This window comes from Phymastichus coffea, unplaced genomic scaffold (assembly GCF_024137745.1).
Source record: "Phymastichus coffea isolate CEN01 unplaced genomic scaffold, Cenicafe_Pcof_1.1 PCOF00068, whole genome shotgun sequence".
NCBI lineage: Eukaryota > Metazoa > Arthropoda > Insecta > Hymenoptera > Eulophidae > Phymastichus > Phymastichus coffea.
The window spans coordinates 911720-931650 of NW_026706879.1; the positions used below are offsets into that span (position 1 = coordinate 911720).

Sequence of the window (19931 nt, forward strand, 5' to 3'; positions counted from 1 at the left end):
GCGACAAAAAAGAAGCGAAACAGCGCATTAACAGTATTCCGCGTTTCAGCACCAGGTACCAAGATTAATCATCGTGTTAATATAGGGTTATATGCACAGCACGTACTGCTGCGAACCGTGCTTTTATTTCATTCAGTGTGCAGCACAAGAGTTTGCCGTTTTCCGCTGATGTTAATGGGTGCGACTCGTCAACGGAGAGCTCGATTTTTTTTTTCGCGGCACCTTCAATTTTCTATTTTTTTCGTCGCCTCGCGAAATGCGCGTGCGATTGTACCTTTTAAACACCTCGCTCTCTCGCGCATTGCTACCACCACCTCGTGAATATAATGCGAGATCACTTAAATGCCCCGGAGATTTTTCTTTTCCGTTTTTTTTGATTTCACGGTTGTTGAGTTTTTAACGAATTGTCGGGAGCAGTTCTTATGAATTTACTTGCAAATGGCCAAATGCATTTGTTCCCCTTGCTAACATTTTGTCATTTCACATGCTGAAGTGGTGGAAACAAGTTTTACCTTTTTAAATGTCTACTTTCATAACTAACAGATCGTTGAATTTGTTAATTTTCAAGTATATTTTAGTAAATTTCTTTAATTGCTTGCTGAGCCTTAATGAACCGCCGACAATGATTCTTTTGAATTTAATCTTAAATGATCAAATGCATTTATTGCTTGTGCTAGACTTTTGTAATTTCAAATATTAAAATAGTATCAACAAAGATTTTTAAAATGCCTGTTTTTTTTTATTCAGAGATTCTTGAAGTATTTGTTATTATTTATTATTGTTACTTCAAGATCTTAATTTATTTTGAATGCTGGTTATATGTTTTAATTAATTTTTTTAATTACTAGTTGACTTAAAAAAGTAGCCAGAAATGTGTCTTACGAATTTATGTTGAAATGACGGAATGTAGTTGTTCCTAGTGTTAGCAGTTTTTAGTTTCAAACGTTAAAATGATAGAAAAATTGTGTCTTTTTTAATTCACCTTTCGTCATTAAAATATTATTGAAATTTATTCCTAAATAACATTTAATTATTTTTATAATGGTTTGCTTACTTTTTTTTTAACAATGTACAACATACTTTTTGAACTTTATTGCAATTTTTCATAGAGCATAAATAGTTATAAATATATTTCTTTCTTCGTAATTGTCAATAAATCAATTGTGAATAAATCATAAAAATATCTGATAATTATGATACCTTTTAAATTTTCGCTTAATTGTGAGAAAAAACATGAGAATCTTGAGGATTATCTGTTATCGAGAGGTTGCGCTTTTTGTCCGAAGAAAATGAGGTCAATTCCTAGATTATAAGATATCTACAATTCGAGGAAAGCTACTGTGTAGTACAAAGAGAAAAAGGGGCGCAGAGGAAGAAAAAGATATAGAAAGAAAACAGAAGAAAAAAGTGATCTTTCTCGTCGGTTAATTCTTTCATCCGCGAGTAGCGTGCCCAAGGAAATCGGAGCGTGTTTCCGTGGCATTAGGCTCTTTTCGAAAAGGGAAGTTTACTTCTTCCTTTAATTCCCTAGCAATCTCCAAGTAATGATTCCAAACGAAAACAATCCGGCACACGCTAGGCACACACAAGCGCGAGTGCACGCAAATCTGTCCCTTGATAAAGCTCACTGACATGACGGAAGCTCGTAACCTCGGTTCTCCATTAATATTGGAAAATTTAGATGTCGGATTTGAATCTTTATCGTGCTACTCGCTCTCATTTTACCAAGGTTTTTTGTCCTGATGAGCACTAATTATTCAAAATTACACTGAAAAGGTTATAGTCCCGTGAAACTTCTGCAATTTTTATAAAAAGAAAATAAATTGCTATTATAACCATACGAAAATAAAATCCCTTATTTGTTGAATTTATATACCATTTACTAGATTTTTGTTATAAAAAGAATTGATTTAACTTAAAGTAATCATAAAACGTGAAATTTTAATATTTAGTTAGTTAGAGGCTTGAAAGAAAATGGAAGGTCGTTTCATTAATGGAAGGTAATGGGATATCTTAAGGTTTTAACAGGCCAAAGCAATGTTTAAAGTAACAAACTTACACATACATGAAACATCATTACGGAGTACGCTTTAATAATAAAATATACAGAATTCATAAAGTAACTTTAAAAGCGTGCGCTTTTACGTGTTTATTCAGGTACGTACAGCATAACGTGCCTAACGTAGCTTTCATAATTATGTTCAAAAAGGTCATTTTTTTCCATAAATAAATCTCTTCTACAAGGATAAAGTCACTATGTAAGTATCTCATTTACGTTGCAGGTAACAGCATATGTGATGACTTGTGCAAGTAACTGTATAATCTTATATCTGAACTTCACCAAAGCTCAGAGAAAACTACGCGAACGTAAGTAGTATAAGTAACTTACAAGTCAGCCATTGAAGTAAGAAAACGAGAGTTAAAAGGAATTTGATCGTCAATTAAAGAATTGAATAGAAGAATTCAGACATATGAGGACGTTTCATACGTCATGAAGATAATCGTGACATCTGTGACAAGTGAGCTTTCCGGGTGATACGTTGCAAGACCCCTGCGTGCGTGTGTCTCTGAGATACATATCGCGAGAGTGAGAGACGGTCATCGATAGTCGCTCAATCTTGAAAGCGGCAGATAGCTACGCTACCGGTGGACTATATGTAGTGCAGTGAAAAGGGATTTGGCTCCGAGACTCGGACGCGGAGTTAATTCGACGCGCTGTATAAACAGGCGCGAGCATGCATAATGCATGAGAGACGCTCGGCGATCTGTCATTTTGATAGGGCCATGGCATACGGCTTGGCCGAATCTCCCTCCTACTCTTATCAGATACGTTTGTCGGTTAGGTTCTCGTCTTCATTCTCGACGCGTCTCTTTGTTTAATCGCCCGATCGGCCGAGGCAATTCAAGAGAAAAGACCCATTGAAATTCGCCGTCTACATTTGCGAGGCCCCGACTGTGCCATGTATAAATGCTAAGCTTTCGCTCCCTGTGCGCCTGTGTCCTTTTCTAAATCGATGAAAGAGATAGAGAGAGGGAGAGGGAGAGACAGAGCTCCTTTTTTGGCCTCCGCTTCCATTTCCTTGCCAAAGGGACGTAAATTCGTTTTTCTTTTCTTCTCTACTCAGAAGATCTCTTTCCCAACTGCTTTCTTCTCATTTTCTTTTTCATTGTTGAGAGCTTCGACTTTTCTATTTTTACGTGTAAAGGGGACTTGCACTGACGAAATACATATTAGTTATATGGAATTAAAAATCGAATTGATTGTTACTCATTGCAAGACGTTTTATAAAATGCACAATATAAAACTATTGGCAAGAATAAACTCTGCATGCATATTTCAAAAGTAAAATCACAATCTAAAAATAATGGAAACGTTGTACGAATTGAAAAGCTGTTATATTTTATGATCAATGGCCAGTCGAATAGCAAAGTTTTAAAAATGTTTTTTACTAAAATGCATGACCTGTTTCTAATGCTCACGGGCTATTTGATTCGATCAAAGTTACTGTGTTTAAACTTTGGTTTCATACATATTGGCTTTTCGATTGATTGAGCACGCGTATTTCTCAGAATCGGAATTTTCAAAAAAAAAAGTTCCAAAAAAGTATTTTTTTCTAATATTATTGCATTTTTCCTTTTTATTTTTAGGAGTGAAAAACGATACAAATATTTCACGATAAAAATTAAAAGCAAAGAAATCCAAACAAATGTCAGTGTACGCGTGATATTTGATTTGCCGTCTAGTCATGCTGTAAAAGCACAACCACGGATAATTCAAAAGCCTCGATGCTGTCATGTTTGATTATTTACAAAGTACATACATATACACACGGTATGAATGGTCGGTGTGCCTTGCAAACACCTCTTAATACTTGAAATTCTCAACATGTGAAATCACAAGTTTGCATAATTTCGTTTCTCGTGATTTCAGCCAACGATTGCGGATTAGTTTTCGCATTCTGTTACTGTGGTCAGTTGCTGCTACTTGTGTTTCCTTCTCGCTTTTGACGTTCAATCAAAAAATTGAACTTGTTTTGAAATTTCATGAATTAGTCAAACAATTATACACTGTAGTTTTACTCAGACAATTATAAGGCTCCCCAACGATATCTATAGCATGCCAAAAGTGGGGGACATTTGTTACGGCTTCCCGCCAACAGTTTATCTAAGCGATGTGAGCAGCCGTTTTTACAAAAAAAAATTAAGAAGCTTATCACCTTGTCCAGCTATCGCGTTGATGTCTAAATGAACGCAAACCAAAATGACAGCTGGAAAGGATGCTTGGCATTTTATAAACATATAATTTTATGAAGTGACTATTAAAACTGTAAAATACATTTTCGGACTCAAGAAAAAGACTGACAACATATGACTGGCCTATTTCTGTAGATATATGCTCATTCATTATTTCAGCTGAAAATGATTATTTATTTATTATCAACTCGTGATTTGTTACTGATTTTAGCGTCAATCGTTTAATTTACAAAAGAGCTTTTAAGATTTCTAATAGAATTGTTCCGCAAACAAAACGAAATTGAAACATGACGAAAAAGATAGCGGCAATTTATTTCGATATTCGATAAATCCCATTAGCAGCTTAGCTTATTTGATCCTGCTGAAATCTAGAACAAAAACGATGAACCATATCGCGTTTCAGTAGTAGACGAAACTCTGGCTGTTACAAGCAAGCAGCATAATCTTCGTGGCAAGACAAAGCCTCGACAGAACGATTGGAAAGCCGGGGGAAAGAGCCACGCGAATGAAAGAGACGGATCGCGAAGCATCGGCGCGAGATTAAAAGCGTACAAGTGCGACGGTCCGGAAAAATTGCGATGCCTTTTCACTGCTCGCCATGAGCCTGTCTCTCTTCTAATTCGGTATGTAGCTTCTGTACGCGTCGACGAAACCGCACAAAAATCCACACGGCTTCTTTCGCCTTATACTTTCCTTCGTTTTTTTTTTGGCCGGAAGATGATACACACGTATACACGCACGGAAGAAAGCTGCACAGAAGAGAAGATTAAGGTAATCCGGCCTAACTGATGATGGTCTTTGCTAAGGTTTCAATAGATTAATTATTAGAACGATCGATTGATCATACGAGCTGTGGCTTATGCATTTTGAACAAGTCGCTCTTAGTTTTGTAACTTCTGGATTAAGTTTGCGTTCCAGTATCAACTTATAGCCCGTAAGGCTGACAAGGTATTTTTTAATTTCGATGCAGTTTCGAAGCGTATTACAAAGATAAAATAAGTGCTTGTATCATATATCATTTTTCTAATATCTTGATATCAAAGTAAAACAGTGTAACAACATTGCTTATCTTGATTTCGCATGCCTGTAAATGTTATGAGCGAATTCAAAATTGATACGAGGACATCCTATCAGATATATCCATTCTAAATAAGTCAAATTGTTTTGCGAGTTTCTTGAAAAAAGCACAATATACGGAAGTCCTTTCTCGTTAAGAGCATAAAACCGAAAAATATTCAAAGTAAATTATTTACCGAAGACAATATATCAAGAGCTAATCCTGAAAAATAGGGCAAACTGGAGTTTGAATCACCTCCTAATTGCACAATTGCTCACCTTTATAACGCTATAATTACGTAGAAATTGCAGAAAAACAAGTTTAATAGCTCTACACAATCGTCGGTATTAAATATCCAAGCAGTAGCATTGGTCGGATTGGCCTGGAAACTCAAGTGAGAGCGTGCGCGAGGCTATGGGATTACCAAATTTAACCTCAAAATGGGAGCGCAACTATAAAGCTCGTAGTGCCCGTGCGCGCAACTCTCGCCTGCATTATCGAATAATACATTGTGCGCAAGGGGTATAGTCACTTGACGAGGGTGCAGCTCGCTCGCTCCCTCGCTGTTGCAGATCAGAAACAATTAAAGCGGTTTACCCTTTTGCACGTCGTCGCTACGTGAAGTCATTACCGATGAGCATTCGTTCTAATTCCGTTGTTCCACGCTGCTCCAACATAACGCACATACGCACCCACACGCACCCACACACGCACAGGTATACCTTCTCGTTCTTTCCCTCGCTCATCCTTCCGCCTCCCGCTGCTGCTGCAAACTCAGCACTGATGTTTCCAGCACATCTGCATCTAAATAGTTCAGCCTCATCACTGTTCTTGTTTACCATCCTGACGCACTTCATGTCTCACGCCTGCCCTGTTACCTCGGATATTTCCTGTATCTTCATAACATTACTGAGCAATATCGTTTGCATGACTTTCGGCGTGCATTTAGATATTATGCGTCTACTACTCTATTTGCTGTGCTAAATTTGAAAATTAGCTTTCCTCGGGGACCTGCTGACTGAGATTTTGTATTAATGTTTATTTGCATGTTATTTTTTTATTTTGAAAATACGTATTTTATTATAACGAAGTTGTTATTCAAACTAAAGGTATATAGGTGTCTAAAGTACATTATATTACAACTGCACCTCTTTCAGAATATTTCTGTACGTATACATTTATTAATAGTAAATTATACATCAGTCTAAAATACCCCAAGCAAGTTTAACAAAAGATAGCTTATTATTCAGCTGTTACTCCTAGCCAATCCAATGGTTCCATTTTCAAAATTTGTAAAATCTCTGAAATAAAGCAAAAAATTATTAATCTTTTTCTTTGAAACTTCCTTTCAGGGCATGTTGAACGCTTTGCAATTAATAATTGTTGCAAATATTTTTTTATATAAAATGAAAAACTTGTTAAGTAAGAAATAATTATAACAATTATTTAATATACCCGCTAGTTAATTTTATTGTGAAACAACTTATTATTATATTTTTCCAAAATTTGGGAAAGTGCACGAATGCTGTGATCCGAATAATTCGAGATAACGGATTAAACTTCACTCTAATGCTTTTTCAGGAATTCGTGAAAATACATATTTTTCATCTTCACTTGCAAAAATTATACATTTTTTATCTTCACCTAACAGTTATGTAGATGTACGAGTTGGAAAAAAAGTGTAAATCAAGATTTTTCGACCAGCGAAAGCGATGCCGTATTCTGATAAAACGTCCCCATGGCAAACCACGGGCTGAGAATCGATCTATTATCGTAATACTCCTCTTCTTTTCTCTGTCCCACATGCAAAAATGAATAGGTAGAGCTGGGCGTGATCATCATAAGATGCGACTTTGTTCGACCGTGAGGGAATAATTTTGGAAGAGAACAGCACGCGTGTGTTCCTCGATTCGTTTTTTTAACGAAAAAGGTAAGAGGGAGAGAGATCGAGTAAACGAGTTAGGCTATAGGGAAGCTCTGGGAAAATGGAGTCGACCGCTCGTAAAAGTAGATGCACCGAACTGGGCTCGGACTCATTCTGGAATGCAGATAAGGTACGCCTAGGACAAAGTTAAATTGGCGAGATGCAACCTGGTAGTGGGGATAAACTAGCATTATAAAATAGTGTATAACGCAAACAATGTCCCGTGAAAATGGAAATATTATCTCTCTCTCTCTCTCTCTCTCTCTCTCTCTCTCTCTCTCTTTCCTTTACAAATACCTATGTAAATATCAGGTATACTTATTTTCACGATTCAAGTTCTTTTAAAGCAAGGTGTTTTGTAGCCTTCATTTTTTATTGCCTCCAATTTTCTCCGTCGGATGTCGTTAACATTTTTTACGACAATGCATGATGCCTGCTCTCTTATTCTTTCTTCGTACATTGCAAGTGCCTTAGCAGCAAGTAAAATATATGTCTGATAGCTTTAATTTCGAATTTTTAATTCTTTTTTTATGATATTTCAAATATTCGATTACAAAAAATTACACGTTCACTCTAATCAATACTCTAAAAACGTTTCACCAATATCGTTGACCATCAACAATTAATGTAATAATATTATAACCTTCCAGAAGTTTCATATTAATAACGGATATTCTAAGTATTACGACTCATAATAAACGTTTATAAAGCATTCAGATTCTTGATTGAGCTTATTAATGTTGCATAAAGCATTTAGATTCTCAATTAAACTTGTCGATCATGTTAATTTAACATAAAATTCAATATATTATTAACAATCTTGCAAAAAAATTTTATCCCTATAATTAATGAATCTTTGAATACGTAAAAATAAAATTTTTTTTTCATTTTTGTACAACTGAAGAAGCATACACGTGTTATGTCAAATATTATAAAAATAACAGCCGTTTAGAGAAATCATTAATAATTCAATATTGCATAAAATTTTCAGTTAAAATAGTGATAATCTTGTAGCATATTTGATCAACTAATTTTGTTTTTTTAATGGAAGTCGGTTATAAAATTTTGTCTTATATAATTTCTTTTATGAAAACCAAAAACTGTATTCTAAGATATATGGAAATAATTTTGAAGGAAAAATATTTAAACGGAGACATTGTGAAGTTTTATTATTTGCAATTAATTTGGAAGATATATTCGGAAGAAACATATTCATTTGCGTAATTTTTTTTTAATTAAAAGCAACGCTCGAAAGTTCAATATTCGTATTTTAATCTCGGATTTAGGTATCAAATATAGAATGTAATAGAAATGTAATGTAGAGAATAAGAACACTTGTAAAATTCATTACAGATGTATACATTAGGCGGTATACTTGTCATATAAAAATAAACCCGAAGAAGAAGTCATTGAGATGTGACAATTAATTTAATACTGGTTGATATTGTTAATTAAGCTGCGAGTTGTCTTGGGTATAAAAAAAAGTTGTCAATTCGAGACGGAGACATAACCTGAGAATCGAGAATCAATTAGTGTATCGACCGCGAGTGGAATTACGTCGTTATGCGCTGATTGGCTGCGGCAGAAATTCGTATTTGCCGAGCGAGTATGTGGCTGTGTGCATGTGTGCGAGTGAGAGGGGGAGAAAGAGAGGGAATTTCGAACAAGCTCTTTCGTCGCCTCCGTATAATGAAGCCATTGGAACGCTCGTGTGTAACGCGCGATAGTTCCCTTGGGCTCACCCACACATTTAAGTGCGCCTGTCGTATTCCAAGAAGCATAGCTAGACGAGGAAACGAACTTATCACGAGCACACATGAATTTCATTTTCTCACTCCCTCTCGAATTGGCTATAAGGATTTGTAATTTTCAGTAACTCGTATCATTTCACACAAATCATCCTTAAACCTTTAGTCTAATGTTCATTAGTTTGTTCAATTCATTGAGGGTTATATATATAGATATAGTGATAAACCGACGGCTATATTGGTTCAATACTCGCGCCAGAAAATGCTGATTCATCGATACTCGGACGCAGCTGATTTTTTGCTTCCTTTCTCACAAGGAAGATTTTGCTCTCGCAGGTGATATTGAAAGTTCTTTGGATGACTCAGTTTTTCATTAGTATCTCTGCATTGAATATCTTTCGGAATTATGTTCTCCGGTGGAACTTGCGCATTCATCGATTTTTTACATTTTGGAGTAATTCGTCGTCAGCAACTTTTTTTTCATTTTTCATACTCAACTTGAACTTTATAATGCTTGAGCTATATAGGACATCGTCCGATGATTAACATTAGAGGAGCATAAAAAAATTATTCATTAGCACGAGACATAATTATTGGATACGCATACATCTTTTCGGTAACTTTTTCCTTCATACTGATATTCACTATTTCCTTTGCATTTGTTTTTAATAACGTATAGCTATATAAATTCACAAATTTTAAGTCAAATGACTGACCATTTAATTGATACTGTATACATGACTGCGCAATAATTTGGTCAAAGATAATTGAATTTCAACTCATTTTAACATTAGATCACGGGTTTCAGTGATAATTTCTGCTAATCAATTGATGAAAATGAATTTTCCATTAATTCACAAAACTGATTATTACGGTTCTTATACATGAATACTCTGATACTAGTACATCTACAAAAGAGATAATATAATGAAGTTGAATATTGACAGAGCATAAGTTAACGAAAACTCGCCGATTTGATTGTTTGTATTAAAGCCAGGTTCATCTGTCGAGTTATGGCTCAAGCGCATGCAAAATAAAACTTGACCTCGTTACGGGGGTGGAGGCCACACGCAGTATTTATGTCGGTGGCCATTTTTCGAGAGGAGGGATACGGTATGCATTTATCTCATGGTTTCCACTCCACTTCACTATGCGACCTCTGACCCTTTTGCCGCGGCCACCGAGGCGGCTCTTTTTCATTCCATTTCCGCAAATCCCTTTTGCTCGCTTGTGCCATTTTTTCATACTTTCCTCTTCTCCTTGGCCTGCGCCTCGTAATCTCTGTATTTTTCTTTTACTCCCCCTAACAACCGCTTGCCTACCTCTCTTCTTCATTCCCAAAGCTCTGTGTTATATGTCTCTTTTCCTGTTTTATCTACATTTTTCATTTTTTAATTTAGGAGTTTCCAAAAAAAATTCTTTTTAATTTTTCGAAAAGCACTAGTTTTCACTTGTTCGAGTTAGAAAGTATGATTAACATAACAACAGAGAGACAGACGGATTGTTTTAGTCACATGTATATCCAAGAAATGCACAATAGGGAAACCATTAAATTTTACATGATAAGTAACACAAAAAAATATACTGAATGTAAAGGTCGTTTGTGTCAAATTTTAAAATACAATTTTTGATTATCAGCACATAAGTATTCATTTATATGAGTTTATGAGATTTCTTCATTTGCTTATATTTGTCACTCCTTTCAACTCGTTCTCCTTTCATTCATACCATCTGCTAGTTTTCATTTCAAACACAAAAATGTCAACTCTAAACTACAATTTCATCTTTTGAATTTAGTTACATATACAGTATTTATTGATGATTTGATTTTTATATTTTTATAGAATATTCCAATAACTAATTTTACCCTTATAGGTTTTTTGAGCTAGAGATTTGTGCAGGCTTTGCAAAATTTACCTCAAACTGCAAATGTTCTGTCATATCATGATAAAAAGCTTTTATGTCGTACACCCTTCGGAAAGTGATGAGGGAGACTGATCTTCATATCTCTTATAATTATAGAATCTAAAGCTAATGAGTACAGATACCTTATAAATTTTTGCAAATTTTAAATTATATATTAAAATAACTATATATTGAGAATGATTTCTTGAGCGAGTGCCTGAATTTTTCTATATATTTGTACATTCTATATATTAACATGAATTGTTAAAAGAATAACATTCAACTGTTAAAAACCGTTATAAAGCACTATAAAGTAATGTTGTCGAAATGCTTTTCTATTACAGACAGTTATAAATAGTATTCTTTTATGTGCTTGTTTCAGATTTATGAAGGAAGGTGACAAGCTGAGTCCTCAGCTTCGCAATCATCACCATGCATATTATCTTGCTTTTAGCAACTCTATTCTTAGAGGTGCAGCTCTACTTTCCAGGTAATAAAGCTCCATCATTTTAATGAGTGTACTTTTTCTCCATTTCACATACTTGAATAAACAATAACTAATGCAATTAAGAATTTTTCATGAATTGCGTGGTTATTAAAACCTATAAAAGCAAAAACTTAATTTTAACCGGAATTCGTTAGATTATCTTGAATATTGCAATATTATGTTTAAAAAATAATTAGTACGCGAAAATTTATTCAGCGTTAGACCAAGATAAATATTTTCAATATCTAACTAACGAATATTTGCAAAATGTCAAGCTATAAAGCGATAGCTATGTACAATGCCCGGAAAAAAAAGATTGTATTAAATGCAAATTTATCGGGAAAGCGCAGGTTCGGCTCGGACTAGTTTTCAATAAAGCTTGAAAGTTTTGAGCTGGAGCAAAAAGGAGAAGGGAAGCGCCGTGCGAGACTGGAGATGGCCGATCTGCAATTGAAAGGAAGAGCGCGAACGATAATTAAATCCTTTTTAGCAAGTATAAAACCGCACTTAAACGCGGGACAAGTTTTCTCACCTCCGGACAGTTGAACGGATTCGCTCGCCGTGTTTCAGCAAATCAAATAAATTACTGGGAGTTTCTCCCTTTTGTATCGCGCGCGCGCCGAGCAATCGGGAGCAAGCGGAGCGCGCGCGGATACTCGGCTACAAGATTTATTTTATGGACGTATAGCGCTCCGAGCCACGAAGAATGGAGGCGGGCTCGCTAACACGCGCTGCACCTTCCTCTTGTGCCGATTGCGTCGATGTATACCGACAGGAAGGAAAAGTCTTACGGGTAATCCTCGTGTCTCTTGTTACTTATACTGCAACGTACAAATTGTATTTTTTTCGGACACTAATACAGAACACTGGGCAATTGAGTTTTATTTTGTCATGGCCAGATTTTCAATAGATAATATAATCTGTTTTTCATTATTTGATATTTTTTTATTTAAAAAAAGCACGTAGAAAAGTTTCATTAAATTGTTGATTTGATTTTTTTTGCTGATCGAGCTATATAAATGCCTTTAAAGAATCGTCAATAGAATAGAAAAGTGCATAAAGAGGATATACTAGAGTAAATTTAAAACTTATGAATTTCCTGATCAAATTCAGTTATATATTCGGTATGTAGTCTATTTAAAATTATATTACAAAGCAAATATCAAAAATGCAAAAAGATTAATTTATTTTCCAAATTGTTGAATAAATTAGGTATCCAGATCGATATTTAAAACGCATTAATTGTAAGTAGATTTAAAAGAGGCAATTCTATTTAGAGTTGATATCTATGTACACAGTATGTGAACGTCATACGATAAATTAATTGAAAGTGCAACTGTAAGAGATGTGTAACAAAGTTGACTGACCAACGCTCGTTTTGCGAGTGGTATATACGTGTCACGAGTTGCCAACTGCTTAGTCAAGAGAGAAATTACGTTAACGTAAACTGTTAAAATTTATAAAAAAACTTATATCTATGTAAAGTGGACAGAGTTGTCAACGAATAAAAGAATGTCAGAATAGAAATACTGTTTTTATTTTTCTTTTTGTTTACTTAATCAAATTTATTTTAGAAATGCATAGTATTGCAAATAAACATAGATGCAATTTATATGTAACCAATAGATATTTAATGAAATGTATAAATTATCTAAATAATTATCACTTTATATATAGTTTATTATTATTCTATACAGCAGAATGAAGAATAATAGAAGAATAAACTATAAACATATGTATGGAAGTCTACTAACAATGATTAAAGAGTAACTTTTAGTAGAGAGAGAGAGAGAGAGAGAGAGAGAAATGTTACCACGCAAGAAAAAGTTTTCCTAACAAGAAACTCGCTGATCCAACTAATGAATTTTGGCCAACTTGTTTGACTTTCACGTTCCGGTAGAGAGAGAGAGAGAGAGAGAGAGAGAGAGAGAGAGAGAGAGAGAGAGAGAGAGGAAGAGTGAACAGACTATGAAAGGCGAAGTATGTTGCCGTGTGCAAGTTTTCTCGCCAGAAAACACTTGATTCGGCTTGGATCCGATGTCTGACAAGTAATTTCCGGTTATCGTGAGGGTTATCGCTTGCTCGCTCGCGCGCGAGAGAGTCCGAGTAACTTTCGTCTCGTTAGCCGTCTCTGGAAGTCTGCCCATTACAATGAGGCTTAATTGTTAGTCTCGAGACTTGCTAGCTTCCTGAGGCGATTTCTGGCTTGCTTTTCTACTACTTCCATCCGTCTTTCTGGATTATTTTATTATTGCCGTGCGATCTGACGATATACATTCTTTTATTAACCCTCGTGTTATTTAATGAAGATTGACTTTTTCCTTTAAAAAAGTTATAAGAAACGCTAATCCGCTTTTGTAGCTGTTATCATGCACTCATATCTAATGACTTTTCAACATCGAAGATATTCAATTTCAATAGAAAGAAGTCAATTATCAGCTGAACTAATAAACTCTATTTATATTTATCAGGAATTTCATTCAAAAAAATTTTGAAAGTCGAAAAATCCTATTATTTTTGAATTTATGATTTGCTTTACATAAATTAAAGTTCTCTACACGAATATCCTGGTCTCGAAAAATCTCTTTCTCTCTCAGCCAACTTTAGCGAATTTAACACTCGCAATTTCCAAGTGACACACATTATCACGGCATAATATTTGCGAAAGTCATTTAACTTGTAAAGGAGCATTTGAATCTCATTACCTTAACACATGTGCGCATATAATTCGCTGCTCCGAGTTGGAGTCACGAGTTGGCGCAATTAAGAAAACCTAAAACTCCATTCTAATTGTACAATTGAGTAGAAAAACATGTTTAATAAGTTTCAGTTTCGCGTGTGCAAATTCTCACGAAACTCGAGCTTGCGCTCGCAACACTTTTCGTGGTAGATTATTCTGGTCGGAAACATTAGTGAGAAAGTTAAGAAGCAGCGCAGGGGTATTCGGTGTCGGAGTAGAGAGGAAAGCCTCGAAGGCAAAGCCGTTAGAGCAAGTTTTTCCATGGGAGCCGGCCCCGTAAAACGAAAATAATACCAAAAGGAATTATGGCATTGTAGATTTTTGTACTAGTTAAGGGTTCTATTTATTGCTTGTCCTGATATCGGTGTCTGCTAATAGACGTTAGCACTTTTTGTTTATTCTGAAAAATTCGTTAGATTCATTACTGCATAATTTGAAGTCTTTTTTAATCAAAATCTAATTTCAAACTTTTTTCGTTATACTTATTTAAACATTAGTTTTTTTAATTTAATAATAGAATTTTTGTTGTTGGCTGATCGATGTAATAGTAAGTAACTGATCAATCAACGCTAAATTCTATATTTTCTGAAACTCCAATATTTTGAAGAACAAATTATTCACATTGAGGTTTAAGGTCGCACGGTTATTAAGATTATTATAGTTTTCTTTTTTGTAACCATAATTTTATTGATTAGTTATGTACGGACAAAGCCAAATAATAAGAATAAAAAATCTCACTAAATTTGCAAAGAATAATGCAGTAACTAATTGGTTTTTATTTTAAGACTGTTGATCAAAGTAGTGATTAAATAAGAGAACATCAAAAGTCCAAAGAAAAACTATCGATTAAAGTAGTGATTAAATAAGAGAAAATCAAAAGTTATAAGAAGAACAGTGAAGTATTATCAAGTTATGTAAAGATTGATGCAGTTATTGATTTACCTTTATCTATTGTATTATCTAAATTAAAATTCCAATATTGAGAGAGTCAACTCTTTTCGTAGAATCAAATGAAATCAACACCAAAAACTCTGTATATTATTCTTGTACTAATACATTCAACGGAGGTTGGCTTTCCATATTGGAATTTTAATTTATATCATAAATGTTGTTTCTTGTCAATTAAGGTTAAATGTCGATTAGTTAATCAAGTTATAGTAGATTGATATACAAATAAAGGCGAAGATGGAATATTCCGACTCCAATCTGGCTGATAAAGCACAACACAGATTGAGGATAATTTTTCTGTTTAATTCATCCTAACTTTAAAAAAATGTATGAATCATTAATATCTAGCATCGAAATCAGTTGATCCGAAGAAAGGGCTGACAAATGTCAATTTGAATAAACTTTTTAATATAAAATTTGATGTCTAATTGAAATATGCGACGGGTACGTTATTTAAAGAAAATAAGAGCATATATTTTGGAATTATACAAATTAGTTATTACAAATCGATTACATGATTCCTATATGTGAAATTGAAATCTACATTAATTAGTATTTTGTCATTTTTGTCGCAAAAAAGAAAGAAAAGGAGGAGGGGGAAGAAGCGATGGAGAGAGAGAGAGAGAGAGAGAGAGAGTGAGAAAGAGTAGAAGAAAGTACAGGAAAAAATATTTGTTATTTCTGTACGTTTTATTGAAAGAAATGCACTGACAGTAAAAACTTATTAGAATGTTGATTCAATTGAATTTCAAATATTTCCACAACTATTATGAATTAAAATACGCACAAATTTTAATATATTGTTGATAATACTCGAACACTGAGGTCATAAAATAATAGTATTTAATCAGGCTTGATACATTTTATCAATTATAGGTCTACTGAAAAATTCGGATAATTTTTCGATATATCTTGGAATTATTAAAGTTCATTGATTTTCGCCCAATGATACATGCAAATTGAATTTATATTTACCATTGAGTATCAGTCATGTTTTTTTAAATTGCATAATTTATCAACGTGTCTGTAGTAATACATTCTCATCGGTTTTTATCATTGACATGTAAAAGGTTTGAACAAAATAATAAATGCCGGATAAAGAAGGAAAACTCAACAACGCAATAATAATGCGATAGTGATAAAAACTGCAGGATAAAGCTCAGAAAATCCAAACTCAAGTATACCAGTGAATATGGAATGTGAGCTTATATTATTACATATACTGATGATCTCAAACACATTTAGAAGAAATTACAGTAGTCAAGTCGATGGATAATTAATATTCGGTTAAATAATGCCATCCTCAACATGAATTTGAAACATTTTGAGAAAGTTCAATTTTTATTTTTATTGCTGCGAAGAACTGTAATTATCTTCTATTTGTATGAGTAAATTACTAAATTAATATTTTCTGACATACGCGTGCACGCACAATAAAACGAATGTGATGCACAATAAAGTTCCTAGAGTATTAAGGAAGGCATAATTGTTGGTACTTAACGTGACCGCATTGTGACAATTTGAATTCTAGGCGTCTTCTCTCGAAGACGAGCGTACAATTTCCTCCGGTAAATTTCAATCAGCGCGATAGCGGAGATACAGATTACGCGTAAGGCACACGCTGAATCACAGAACCCGTCTACGCCGCCGCCGCCGTCGTCTAGAAACGGTAATCCAATTTCCGGTGCAATTGCACATACAACTCTCTAATTTTGTTTGCGCTCAGGTGTAAAATATGCGGTTCACGCACAAGCGAAGGGAATTCAATAAAGCCTCGGCAGAGAGGGAGAGACCTGCAAATCCGCAAAACCGATCTACTTGCTGAGCGGACTGACAAGTGAACATAGCGTATTATAGAGATGTATGCATGATGCCCATATAGCCTTTACGTGCATGCATATATGCATATCTCATGTCTCGCTCCTACCAAGAGAGAGGAGAGATCCGCACCGGAATTCATCGCCTTCCTAGCACCCTATATATACATGTATCTTGCGGAATTGACGCCCAAAGCGTTCTTCCTTTGAAATGGAAGGACTTGTAAAGTTTTCGCCACATATACTTTAATGCTTAGGCTTCGGTTTGGTACTCTCAATCGCTATATACACATAACAACTATGAAAAGTTTTTCGTGTTCTACATTACAAATTTTTTTGTGTTATGCAATTTTCTTGTTTGACTTTATATTGTCTAAATAGGAATTTTAATTCACGTCCCTATTTTTATAAACATTCATAGTATACTTAAATAGTACAATTGAAAAACTAAACTTGTAAAATGAAAAATTCCTTCTAGGTATTAAATTATTTTTTTGCTAGATATCGACCGAAAGTGCTTTTAAATGTTAGAAAAATTGGTAGAAACTATTTTTTTTTGGTTCTAAATTACTGATTACTAAGTAAAAAACCACTGAAATTTAAGTTGAATTTTGTAGCTTATATCTTGAGTAAGTTTCCATTTAAAGAAGTTATATTTTATATATATATATATATATATATATATATATATATATATATATATATATATATATATATATCTTTTAAATATATATATTTAAAAGTTTTAATTTTTAAAACCTTGCGTAACTAACTTATAGGCCACGTAATATCGATTGAAAATCATCATAAAAAGCAGATTGAAAAAATGACTACAATAACTTTATAGGCATTTATTAACTGTTAATGAATATCAAAATTCATCGCTTTTTTGTTAAAGTCTCAATGAATCATTGGAGGTAATTCGTGACATATTAGTTTGCTGAAAATCGTGGAATCTTAATATAACGCATATGAACATGTATTGAATGTTAATCAAAACGTGGAACTTCGAGTGAATTTTTGGTTATGATGCTACTATGGTCACAGAATATTCTGTTTGAAGTATATCATCTATATTTACGAAATTTGCATATGTTATCGTACGTTCTAAACAAATCTTCAAAAAATATTCATTACTTATAGATATTATATCCAAATTTGAACATCTAAAAATTAAAGCGATAATTATCTTGAAAATATTCTAGAGCTAAAGTGCATTAGACAAGAATAAAATGTCACAACTCTAATTACATAAATACCTTTTGAAAAGGTTTTTTATGCAGGTAAAAAAACGTATATTTCACCGGTATGAAGTGTTCGTTATATTTAAAGCGTTACCTATCAATACATATTCATCCGTAAAGATGGAAGTAATTAAATTCATTTTTCTTTATTTTGTAACATTTAGATTTAAGCAGATGTAAACTTATCATACATAATTTTATCTTCCATCTTTACTTTATCTTTACTGCCATCAGTGTAGATTTGAATACTTTTTTACATTAGTAATTTAAACCAAATTTTATTGGATTATTTGATTTTGTCACTTCAAGCTCGATACTTATTATAAATAATATACTTGTAGTGAGTGTTTCACAGGTATGTGAGTGAATGAAATACGCAATTTGACTTTTTGAAAGGAGGAAAATTATTTTTAAGTATATTTATACACGTTTCAAATAGTCTTTTTTGCTTTCTTTTATATTTATAGAGTACTTCGATAATACAAATTGACATTTTAATATATTAAAAGACTTTCATTAATAGTAACTTTTCCTAGGTATGTTTGAGAAAGAGAGGACACTCTTTCTTTATTAGTTGAAAACTTTGACTCAGCTATAAGAATATTGATAGGAGTAGATTTCCTATATCCTAATGCTAATATTATCGCTGTGTATTATATTTGCTCAAGTTGTTTAACTAATTTCTTTGTTGTGGGCAAGTAGATACAGGAATGACCATAGAGTAATCTGTGATTGCTCTGACGTAACTTTTGTGTAAAGTGATTACAGTAATGGAATCCGCGCTCCACCAAATTCCTCGAAGATATTTGATAATTGAGGGCTCGATCGCATCCACTTATCACTTTATTAATTTGTGGTTTAAATCTCAGTTTATGGTCAAAGATTACACCTATAAATCGGACCGTCTTATTAGATTTAATGGTACAGTCTGTTTAATTTCTATTTTACTTTAATTTAGTTAAGACTGTCATAGTTAAAGAAAACCAAAAATATTCTTTTTGGGAACCAAACTAACATTTATTATAGCAATTTCAAGGCGTTCAAAGTTTTAAAAAGTTGCAACCTTATCCAGCCGCGAAATAAAGAGTTTAACTATCAGGTAAAGACGCTTGCGGCGGACGATTTTCACTTAAGCTGAAATCGCGTGAGACGATAGCTGGAGCGCCCGAACTATTCGAGAGGACTTTGCCGAGTCGCCTAGACTACCAGAGAGAGTTCGACGCGGCCGAGAATAGGAGAATACAGTTATATATATTTTTTTGTCAGCCAAGCAGACAAACTTTAATGAAAAAAAGATTCTTAAATTAACAGCGTTGGAAAAGTTTGAGAATCAAAAAAACCCGGCTTACTTATATAGTTCCAGCCGTTCAAACTCGAAAAAAAAAAAAACTAACGGACAATTTCTTTTGTTTATTCAGTGGGGCACGGTAACTTTCATACTATTTTCCTCTTTTTTTTACAGGCAAGCGACGTTCGTTTCAAATGAGAACAAAAAAAAATGTAGATTTCAGTAAATTACTATTTGACGTTCGTAACGAAAAGTGTATTGATTGAACTGTAAAAGGGGTTGAAAGAGGCCTCACGTATGCTGTTAGTTAATAGCAAGTGGCAAGCAAGCGAGTGAGCGACAAGAGAGAGAGAGAGAGAGAGAGAGAGAGAGAGAGAGAGAGAGAGAGAGTGATGCGGAGAATTAGTTGGCAGTACAAATAGACACAAGCAGGCATGAATCAAGCATACACAGCAGTTAAAATAGGAAACTAGACGTAGAGAGATTAACAGAGAGAAATGGGTGGGAAGTATGTGTAGC

The 19931-nt window shown here is 34.0% G+C and overlaps 1 protein-coding gene across 1 annotated transcript in view; it reads left to right on the top strand.

Annotated features, from left to right (window-relative positions):
- The window catches only part of LOC131667559 (neural cell adhesion molecule 2-like), a 95043-nt gene that overhangs the window by 49567 nt on the left and 25545 nt on the right, over nt 1-19931 (top strand). The window contains exon 2 of the mRNA XM_058941045.1: nt 11271-11378. Coding sequence (XP_058797028.1) covers nt 11321-11378 — 58 coding nt within the window. The 5' untranslated portion in view covers nt 11271-11320. The remainder of the gene's footprint in view (nt 1-11270; nt 11379-19931) is intronic.